Below are 11,751 nucleotides of genomic sequence, written 5' to 3'. Positions count from 1 at the left end.
GTGTGGTGTAGGGCAGCCTGCTGGGACCCTCATACTTTTGAGTTTGTACTAGAGACTTCCAGAAGCTCAGGTCAGAAGGCTACAGGCTCTGGATATGAATGGTTAATCCTGCAATTGACTTTGTTCTTCTCATCAGAGCTTCATTGCTGGTAATATTTAGCTGAATAAAACAAGAACAGATGTTAAGGTTTATTTCTTAGTCATGATTCATCCTAATCACTGCCAGGAATAAAGGAAGATAAATAAACCAGAACAACACAGACAGATTATTCATGTGTAGGTAATACGAAAGACATCTTTACTTTGTGCCTGCAGACCAAAAAAAATAAAAAAATAAAAAAGCCTGACCAACGACTGATGATGAAAGTTGGCTTGAACTTCAAAAATAGGAGATTTGAAGATCACTAATGTGGACTCCTGTTTGAACACGATCAAGCTCAGAATACTATCAAAGATATTCATTTATTTAAAAGGAAAAAGATAATACAAATGAAACAAAATGATTTTGTCACATAAACGGTTTCATGAGCCATTAACAGAAATCTCTCACAGGAAACTTGTTTGCTGTCTTGCAGACATTACTCATATGAGATTTATAACATATGAAGTTTTGACACAGGGCACCTTCAAAAAGTGCTTTCTGTGAAGTAAATGCTGTACAAGTAAACAATACAACACATCTGGTCATTCATTGGTAAACATCTTTTATATCAAAGAACTTAAATGTTCAAAGTTTCATCAATACAGTACAATAGCAGACTTCACATAGACTCTGGAAACGTCCCAGTCTCAGAGTATTTCACATTTAATTATCTCCCTCTGGATTTCCAACACCATCTTCTGATTAGTGTTGCTTCTCTGCAGCCTTCAGTTCTGTTTCTCTGAGCTGCCTCACCCACTCTTCTCACAGTTCAGCTGCCCTCTGCTCTCCTTCAGTTTGTCTCTCTTGTCCTCCGGAGCTTTTGAGTCTCCTCTCAAATCGCTAACCACAGCTCGGAGCGTTTTGAACCTGTCCAGCCGGGTGCTCTGGGCCCCCTGGAGCCTGACTTCCGAACCCTGAGATGCACTGAGGGAGCTGAGGGAGTGCACAGCCGTCAGGCCGCGCTCCTTACCAGAGGGACGACGCGGCATGGTCATAGTGCCGAGCTCCCCTGGGTGCTCCATGTCCCTGATGACCTCACACAAGTATCGGGCCAGATCCTGGCTGGAGAAGGAGAGGGTTTTCTGGGACCGGCGGAAGGTCAGAGGGGACGGCAGCATTTCTGCCTCGGAGGGGGGGATGGCCAGACGCAGGGCAATAGCTGCACTGCCATTTCCATTAGACACTGCCTTTTTATTGTTGTCCTGGGGAAGCTTGGTCTGTGGGTACGAGATGATGCTTTGTGGATAGCTGTAGCGAAGGGACTGTGCTGGGCTGGGCTGGAGGGAGCGCTGCAGCTCCACCATATTAAAGGCATTCTGAGGAAACAACAACAACAAAACAAGCAGGGAAGGAAAAAAAGGATAAATAAGAAAAAAAGTGCCTATTTTTTCCCGTATAACGTTTTAAGAAATTCAGGAGATAATGAAAAACATCATTGCCACATGACACCAATTGGTGCACAAAGCAGTTTAGCTCGGCTAATACCTCTGCTAGCAAATGGACCTGTTCATCAGATTAACGTGAGGATTCACCATGTAGGAAGAGCAACAACAGCACTATTGATTAGCCAAGTAATTAATTATCTGATTGCAGTCAGGGTTTGCTATTTCCAGCACTATTAAAACCATGGCATTAACAGCCAGTGGTGTATACTTGCTTAATTTCAGCTAATTGACTCACATTGGTGGATCTCAAGGGAACTGATATTTGGTTTTCTATCCAAGGCAACAATAAACACTGTTCTCTATCAAATGTTAATGTTTGCTAGTGTCCCCTTCATACTTGTTTCCATGCTTTTTAGATAGTCCTCGAATATAGTATAGTGACATTTAAAATGCATAACCACAGTAATGAGAACTTAGAGACGTGTCATATTTTCTTTGCCTTCCTGACTAACAATTTGTGTGTGCATATGCTTACCTGGTCTTGCTCCCCTCCACCTTCTTCGTCATAGTTGAGCACATTTTCTCGAATATCCTCCCACTCGCCGTGGTGAGCAGACACATGGTACACACCCTCCTTCAGGCCCTTGTGCCTCCTCCAGCAGGAGTAGAGAAACAGGCCCAGCATCAACACTGAGGGGTGCCAGAGAGCATGTTAACACAGCAGGAGCACTCGCACATAATTAAAATGAGATTCTGAGCAGAAAAACATATCTTTGGGTGTAAATGGAATTGACAACGTGAGCGGAAAGTGATGATACAACACTGAAATACAAGTAAACACCACATGCAATGATAGCACTCTGCATGTATTTGTCATCAAGTGTAATAAAACACTCCTTAACCGATAATGTAGACTAATAATATTTAACTGTAAATGGATTTTCCATTGCATTGATTTGTCCTGTAAGTCCTATTAGTTGCACTGACTCTTACAGTTAAGACATACTAATGGAACATACATGGAAACTGAGGCACCACCTTTTCCACCTATTCCCTTTGATGTTGCCTCTGTTTCCTGTCTTATCAAAGACCACAGTTCCTTGGAAACCTATTAACAGAATTTGTACTCCTCCCAGCTTAAACTCAAAGCCTCCGTGGCTCGGCTGAACGCAGAGAGGAATGCTGCAGGAGCCGAGCAGGAAAGGTCCTAAAGCATACACATCAATCACAGCTATTGTGTGCTGAATTATACAACATGCTGGACTGACCTTTAAAGTCCATTAATCTCAACCAATATTTTTTTCCCATCTGCCATCCCTATTTCTCTTTTTCCTTCCTCACTATCTGTTTTTACTAGTTCACACTTTGACTCTCTTTCTTTTTATCTCCGTAATTCGTTTTTTCTCTCCCTATACTGGAACTTGCCTCTCTTTTTTCTTCTTTCTCACTCATTAAGCCCCTGACTTTTCCTATTTTTCAGTCTCTCTCTGGCCCCTGTCTGGCCTCTGCTTTTATTTCTCACACTAGATAGGATCCATTTTAACCGGAATAGTTTATATGTTATGTGCTAAGTATCAGTTTAATTGGAAATCTTCAGAGAAATGCAGGGTAATCACATTAGTCTGGATTTTTAAAGTAATTGCTTCGAAAGAGAATATTGCACTTTGGGGTCACTCTAACAGGCAGGTACTCATAAACAAAGACAGAAAAACAACTCCCTCGGGGCTAACCTCGGCTAAAAAAATGTTATCGCAATTAAAAATGATTATCTGTTTATTCAGTGGCTGAAACATCTTTAACACACTTGCTGCTATACTTGTCCATTGCGATGCTGCTCTTGTATCACATAAAAAAAGACTGTAAAGCCCCCTTCCCCCCGCTTCAGAGCTGCCCATTGATATCGATCAGCTGACCCGACTTCTTCGCCACTGAGAGCCCTCATAAAAACACCAGAATGTTGATGAGACCCTGCACAACCAAATGCCGGCATTCCCTCTCACCTCCAAAATTACCTGCTCTGAAGTGCTGCCCAGAAATCTGCACTCACCTCACCCCTTAACATCACCTGAACTGGAATTAAACACACACCTATATAGGAGAGGAGTTCGATACTCATCTTAGAGGGGCTGAAGAATAACCCACAATCCCAACCACAACTAAACACATACTCTAGCACAGTGGTTGCCAGTTACACCTACAACCAAAACTGCCTGGAGTTATGTATGTGTATGTGTGTGTGTGTGTGCAGCTACAATATCACTCTGGGTGAAGAACAAACATCACAGTCATTCATCAATCAATAATGCTGCTGCCTCTTTGCCCTCTAACTGTTACTGTAAACAGGGTATTATGTTGTTAGCCTGGACCAGACTGTGCATTACAAATGAGAGTCAAGTAAACAAGTACAACATAGCTTGATCAAAACGCTTTGAATGTAGCTCCAGTCTGAAGTTAATTAGAAAAAATGAGCTGTGAGGTAGATGAAACATCAACATCTGGGAGAAAGGAAGGCCAACGAGCAGAAGGAAATGAACATTTTTTATTTATAATTCTCTAAGGGAATAAAAAGATTGGGCACTTTACATGATCACTTGGCATCCACAAACCCACATGGGAAGCTTTCTTCCTTTGTTCAAAAACAGATTTGATGCTGGACTTATGAGGCTTGGTCAGACAACAGCTCATCTGGCTCTGTCAATAACACGTACTGAGCTCACATTCTGGTCGCCTGTGATGGCTTATTTAAAACTTAATAATGGATGATCAGTTTAACTTTTAATGCACATTGAGGCAGAGTAGGAGTCCCCCTTTAATTTAGCACCCAGCTAGTAGTCTTGCTTAGTGCAGCGAGTGTGCATGTATTTATGGTAGTGGTTCCTGTGGTGATGAGAGTCCTTGTTAAACACCTGCATCTTGTTTAACCAGATGTTCAATAAACCCAACCTATGGATTCCTTTTACAGCATTCAGGACAGTACTTTTGCTTTAATTTTGAAAAATGAATAATTAACTTAATTATATGACTAATTTCAAGATGTAAAATTTTATTACCTATAATGGTATACTGTAATATTGTTATATAGAGTAATTCTAGTAATAAAGGAATCTTGAAACTTGAATTACAGGTTATGCATCTTGTTGAGGTGAAAAGTTTGAGCTTTGAATATAAATACCTCATCTGCGACAATGGGTAAGCTACTTGAAATAGACTGTAACTTCTTTTACTTAGCATGCAAGCAACACATGAATTTTCATGAATGAAGCCAAGGCCGCACTTTATCATCTTTGAATTCATTATCAAATATTGAAGAACGCTTTTTATGTTTCACTCTCAAGTGTCAGAATAAATGATGTCCCAATACTAGCCACATGCCCTGGAGGGAATGTTGAGTCAGTTATAGAGGCAGGGACAGTGTATTGAATTGCCCAAGTGTTTTATAAGCCTGTCTTTGACAGAAAGACTCATAAACAGTGATGTGGCCCTACAGAGGGTAGAGAGTGAAACAACATGAAAGTCACTTGGATGCACGCACACACACACACACACAAACTAAAATTAACTAAACCCTTCAAGATTGACCACAAATGTATTTTTTGTGATGTCTCTTTATATTGAATCTTGATCGAAATAAATCTTAAAAAAAATCTTGTAACACCTTCGACCCTGCAATTTTATTAAAATCTTTACACCAACAGGCCAGCGTCATATCCTTTAATAGGTTCAGGTTTAGAGCTGAAACATTTAGTTGATTAATCGTCTGACAGGAAATTAATCAGAAACAATTCTGAGACAACTGATAATAATTTGTTTACAACAAAGTCACCAAATGTAAATTTTCACCTATAAAAAAAATATTTGGGTTTTGTTATTTAGAAAATAGACTAGACTAGTGACATGATATTTTCAGGTTTCTCAAATTTTATAGATGAATTCATCAAAATAGATGTTTAACTGATGATCAAAAACTAGTTAACTGCAGACATAGATCACATCTTAACTAATCCGCACAATTTTCTCGCCTAAATTGATAATTGTATTGAATTGTATTGTATTTTTTCATATTACAATGTATCATTATATTGATATTTCTTTTCTTTTTCTTTTCTTTACATATTTCATACATAAATGTATAATCTGTAAAGACAAATGATGATGCTGGTCTCTGAACCCTTGCCTACTTTGTGATCACATAAATTCTCTTTCTTCTTTGCAAATAAATAAAATACTTGCTAAAAGCTTAAACACTAAAATATAAAATGTGTTTTTTTTCCAAATTAATAAAATATATCCTTACATTTTAAACTGCTACAATAAATGTATTAAAATTTCAAAATCACAGTTGTGCTCCTATCTAAGTGCAGGCTTAGCTCAATTGACAAGTCAAAGTAATCAAAGCAGGGAAGGCCTTCAAATTCGCACATTCAAAGCTTCATAATTCGTATAATATCTATTAAATATTTTATTAAAACCTCAATTTTAAAATAATAGAAAACATAGTCCTTGGTGGGCAGCTAAGACTGGATATTTTTTCATGATAGGATGTAAAACCAGAAGCAAGCTGTTAAATTGTTCCCCAGTGACCATGCTTTAAGATTCTACATTACAAACTCAACAAACTAGTTTCTTGAAAGTTTTGAGAGAAGATACAAAATACATACATATTTCCTATACAATTTCTTTTGTAAGTGGTTAAAATGTTTAGCATCTTGTATTTTGGTAAAAAATGTTTCTGAAGATGAACAATAGCAGTGGGGTACTGCTATTGTTCTCTGTTTTTCTTCCATGTTGCTTGCTGCCAGATATCTGACCATATGAATCTTGGCCCAGGTTTTGTCCATTTAGCCAACAAACTCCTTTTCATTAGTAGATTTTAGCTACTGCCCTCAAGAGCGTAATTTTTATGAAAATCAAGAAACACTTACCTAACCTTTAGTAAATATTGAACTAGAATGACCTGCTCATACTTTGAAGGTTTTTCTTGTGGTGTACAGCTCCAAATATTGTACATAACACTGAATTGCACAATATGGACACATTTGGCAGACTTGGGAAAATGGAAATGTACAGAGAAAGAAAAGAAAAAAAAACATCAAGGGAGTAAAACGAGTGGATGGTGGGATATAAAATAAGTTGGACAGATAAAAAGTAAGGCTCAGAGTGAAATTGACTTCTGAAGTCAGAGCGTAACATTGGAAGAGACAGGAGACACAGAAGTGATGAAAAATATAGAAAAACACATAAAGAAGCTCCCAATATCTCCTGGGACACTTACAGTACAGCTTCCATGTGAATCACAAATTAAAACATACACTGTTTCCCTCCTTGCTTTTGTTCCATTGAATATATTTGTTTCATGCCTCCACCAACCTCCCATGGATAAATCACATCCTGGAACAACTCGAGAGATCAATACAGCTACAAGATACGTGTATGAATAGATTTCACAGAAGCAAGCATGGACAGAAAACAAATAAAAAGAGTGGATGTTACAGATAAAAGCAAACAATGGGGAAAAATGGCATGAAGATGACAACAAACAAAAATAAAAATACAATGAACTGAAAAATCAATGTATTAAAGACAAAAAATAAATATAAAAGACATTAAAAACATGGGAAGAGTTGATAACGGTGTCTTTACCACAGGTAAAATATGACATAGTCGATATAGCTACCTAGAAAGGCCATGACACAGATGCTTATGGCGAACATGGAGCTGAGGCTGAGGCTGTTGCTGTCCTCGTTGTGGAACATGGCAAGAGCCACCTCACAGTGCCGTCCCCGGTAGCCCTCACTGCAGTGGCACGAGTAGCGGGATGGAGAGTGAGCCACACAGGTGCCATGGCGACACGGCCGGCTGGCACAGAGTGTGTAGACACACACTTTGCCCAGGGAACTCTCCTTGGTCAGGTGGCCTGAAGGGCACCTATTCAGAGAAGAGACTATTGTAAAGCAAAGACAAGAGACACTTGGGAACTGTCAGATAAAGAGAACAGTGAATTCTATAGAGCTATGAAACCTAAGCTGACAGTGTAAAAATAAATCCCCCAGGAGTTACACTTTATATCAGATTCAAAGGCATGGTTATAATGTCGACTTGTACTTTAAGAAAAGAGAAAAAGAAACTAACAGGCTAAGATTGGCTTAGCAGTTGTTGTCCCTCTAGTATATTTGTAAAAAATCCTCTGAATATTATTCACCTATGCCCTTGCTTCTCTCTGTGCTTTGTATCCTGAGGCTGTGCTGCAATCACAGAATATGGATATTCAACCAAAGTGAAAAGTCACACACTGGTTTTGAGTCTTGAAATCATAACCAGGAGACTTAGTGGTCCTGCAGAGTTTAAAGGGGCAGCAGAGACTCTGATAGCCACTGCTTTTGTACACTATTCACCCAGGTTGACATGATATTAGACACACAGGGCTGAACTCAGCCTAGCTGCCATCTGGTGGACATTCACATTTCAAGTGTTTTGCAGGGAACTCTGAGCAGATGATAAATACACAAATTAATGCATGTTCAATTTTCATCTTTACGTGCATCCTTGTAAAATATGTGAGCATAGTGTAATACTTACTGTAATACAGGGTGGACAAATATCCTTTCAATACCCCCTTGTAGTAAAACGCTTAGAGAAAGTGTTGTAACCAATGACTATAGCATTTATTAAAATTAAATGTATTGCTTAATGAGTAGCAGGCAATTATATGACATAAATCCTAGGGTTGCAATTTTTAAATAGAAGTTACTAAGAAAAATGAGCAAGTATTTGTATATATATTTATAATATTTATATAATATTTTGTCTCCTTTGATGCAGTTTTCTGACACCAATCAGCACATTATCCTGCTGAAACAGGGCACTGCCATCAGAAAATATAATTGCAATAAAGTGATGCACAAGGTCAGCAAAAACGTTTAGGTAGGTGACAGTATGTCAAACCGACACGATCCACACAAATACCAGGACAAAGGTTTCTAGCAGAACACCAAGCACTGCACATTACTTATACTTCTTATTGTGTATCTCTCCCCCAGGTAAACAACAAACATGTAACCTCCTCAGGTCCACAGTCCAGTGATGCTCACATGACCACTGTGGCCACTTTGACAATGGACAGGCGTCAGCACACAGGAAGCTGCAATGAACTGTGCATTCGGACATTTGTCCATCATAACCAGACTTGAAAATTTCAGCAGTTTGTGCTACAGCATCTCTTCTGCAGAAGTGAACCAAACGTGCCACGGTTCACCCCTCACATGCATCAGTGAGCCTATGAGCCTATGAGCCTAGTGAGCCCATGACTTTGTTGCAGTTTTACTGTTTCACGGATCTCTTTTGGTTGATACCGCCCTTTATATACCAGAACACCACACAAGATCTGCTGTTTTGGAGATGTTTTGACACACTACATTGGGTATCACAATTTGGCCTTTCTCAGAAGTGTTCAGATTCTTACAATTGGCAATTTTTCCTGCTTCCCACACATCAATTTCAAATACTGACTGTTTATTTGCTGCCTAATACAGTATATTCCACCCGTTGCCAGGTGAGATTGTAACGAGATGATCAATGTTATTCACTTCACTGGTCAGTAGTTTTAATGTTGTGGTGGACTTATGTATCTGTCTCATAAGCTGCTAAATGGTTAGCAGGGAGCGTACAGTGGGTCTTTAGAGCTTTTTTTTCCCTGAGAACAGCTTCCTAAACAACACTATGTGAGCTGTGAAAGTGAACACCAAAATAAAACTCAGTATAAAACTCAGAGAAGCTGCTGCTATCAACTCAGGTGATAATTATCTGCAGGCTAATCACTACAAACGAGCCCTTTCACAGTGTCATCTGATACATTGAGCTGTAGATTCACATCAATTACTGCATCCAGATTTCCCAACACAAGTTTTTAATATATACTTTTTGATTTTTTCATTAGTTTCAGATGTGTTTAAAATACTGACCATCGCTGACCGTTTTATCATATTGCTCCAACATAAAGCACATATGAGTAACATTCGTGTACAAAATACGGTCAAATAAACTCTGTTGCTATTCACATTCTTTTATTATCATTGAATTGTTTGTTCATCTCTGCACAATAATGTCAGGATTGTTAAAGTTGTTCCCTTTGATATACAGTATGATATTTTCAGACCAATGCACCTGCTATTTGGTGATTTTTTATTTAGTCAATCCTTTCTGATGTTTATGAAAATCTATGCATCTAACTGTTTATTCTCAATTAAAGATGGCAAATGATAACAAACTGGGTTTAAATTACTGTGACCCACCACTGTGATCATTTTCAATTCCTATTTAAAGAGGATTACATTATTTTTATTACATAACATTACATTCATACAGTGCAGGTGTGTCAGTCTTGACATCATTTGGTATTTGTGAGATCAGCGTCAGTGTTACAGTACTAATTTTATTATAAGCGAGGATGTGGTATGCATTTCTTGTCTTTGGATGTATGTGTGCAAATATTTACAGAATGTGCCTGGCAACTGTAGTGCCTCATTAACATCCTGTATTATTTATTCTGTATATGTGCAGCACCTGCATTCATGATGTCTCCAGAGGTCCACGCAGACCAAGGGAGGGGAGCAGTTATGTTTCCTGCAGGCTTCTGAAGAGCAGCCGAAGGTGACGCCCTGCGAAGTGACCACCTGAAGGCCCTCTGAAGGCTGCTCCAGATCCAGGGGGACAGAACGCCCATTAAATCTCACATCCCGCAAACATCCTGGTAGAGCACAACAGAAACATAAAAAAAAAGCAGGAGGAGGCAAGAAAAAAGTCTAACAAGAAAAAAGCAATAAGACACCAGTCCTCAGGCAAAATCTTTTATGGACATATTTATGCCACTGCAGGGGTGCAGGCTCAAAAAAATAGACACATGCATTGACGCACATTAACTGACTTTTCTGACACACCTGCAAACCAACACACATGCACGCTCCCCTGCCCGTAACACATAAACAGCCTGAGGCTAAGCTGCCAGTGTGGACTTTTTATTGTAGCAAATTTTTCTCTGCTGGTTAGTATGCTCACTCTGTGGGAAGCATGAGGTGTAGCGCATCATTTAAAGAGAGATCAACACTAACGATTCACGATTTCTCTAATCTACTTGAAACTTTGGGATCAAAACATCTTTGGGCCAGGTTGTGAGATATGAAGGCTCCAGGAATTGGTGAAGAAAGCATTAAATCATTTATGTATGCACTCCTTTAAGTAACTTTGAGAAAATACCCAAAAATAATGAAAATACTTTGCTAATTCATTCATCTTATCAACTGAACAATTATTAAATATGTTCACTCACTTTTCTTGATATCTAACTTACTTAACTCACTCCCACCCTACCAAAATACATCAGCAGCCACGCACCGAGGAAGCTCCAGTTGAGTCTTGATGGAAAAGAGTTTCCAAGTATCACCCCTGAGGGGTCGATAATGATCTCCTGACTCTGCCCTGGCGAGGCTGTAACCTCTCGCCGTCCACCACCTCCATCCAGTCGCAGTGTAAACTCTCTGCCGTAACGATCCAGCTCCACTTCATGCCACTCCCCATCATCAAGGCGGTGGTATGGCAGAGTAATGTTGTAGTCTCCATCACCAAGGTTGAATAAAGCTGACAGAAGACCCTGAATGACCTGAGATACCAAATAGTACATATGTTATTTGAAATTCAAGCAGGGGAAGCTTGGAAAAAAGATTATGTTAAATTAAATTTAATTACATTTCTCGATGGGTCTCATATTTAAGGGGTCAAAACTCTACAACTCTGCATTGTCATTGTCACAAGCTAGTGTTTCTGTGATCAGCTGCAGTAACATTATGGTCATAGTCTGTATTTCAAGGCTTGAAATAGTTGTCAAAACTGTGAAATGAGGTGACACACATTCCAGTTTGATGGACCTGGACTCTTGCCATATTGTGCTGTGCTTATTAGCAAAAACAGATCTTAACAACATAGCATAACAACATTATAAGAAGTAGGTCAGATCCCATGGTAGATAAAGGCAGCAAAGGTTGGGCCAGGAAAGAATTGTGAAACTTAACTATCAGGGAAAGAATATACTGTATGTAGTGTACCTGCGAAAAAAATCTTGTTACACTTTCAGTGCTAAAAATTAAATCAGCAATTTGTAGCCATAATAATTGGTGGCAATCCCAAACCCATCACTGCATGGCAGAAGTTGGAGTCATCCCAAAGGGAAGGTAT

General features: G+C 39.1%; 1 protein-coding gene across 4 annotated transcripts in view; it reads right to left on the bottom strand.

Annotated features, from left to right (window-relative positions):
• Positions 1–443: 443 nt before the first annotated feature.
• Positions 444–11,751, bottom strand: part of LOC137125999 (neural-cadherin-like) — a 78,414-nt gene continuing 67,106 nt past the window's right edge. For 3 of the 4 annotated variants that reach the window (XM_067502340.1, XM_067502342.1, XM_067502341.1), the window contains 5 exons: positions 10,915–11,179; positions 10,087–10,270; positions 7,202–7,452; positions 2,063–2,217; positions 444–1,458 (listed from right to left, as the gene is read on the bottom strand). In XM_067502340.1, the coding sequence (XP_067358441.1) occupies positions 892–1,458; positions 2,063–2,217; positions 7,202–7,452; positions 10,087–10,270; positions 10,915–11,179 (1,422 nt within the window). In that variant the 3' untranslated portion in view covers positions 444–891. Of the gene's footprint in view, positions 1,459–2,062; positions 2,218–7,201; positions 7,453–10,086; positions 10,271–10,914; positions 11,180–11,751 lie in introns of those variants that run through there. The other variant, XM_067502343.1, reaches the window with a different exon arrangement.

Source organism: Channa argus, chromosome 4 (assembly GCF_033026475.1).
Source record: "Channa argus isolate prfri chromosome 4, Channa argus male v1.0, whole genome shotgun sequence".
In the NCBI taxonomy this organism is placed as follows: Eukaryota; Metazoa; Chordata; class Actinopteri; order Anabantiformes; family Channidae; genus Channa; species Channa argus.
Note: the sequence above shows the minus strand (reverse complement) of the source record. Positions and strands in the feature narration are given on the sequence as shown.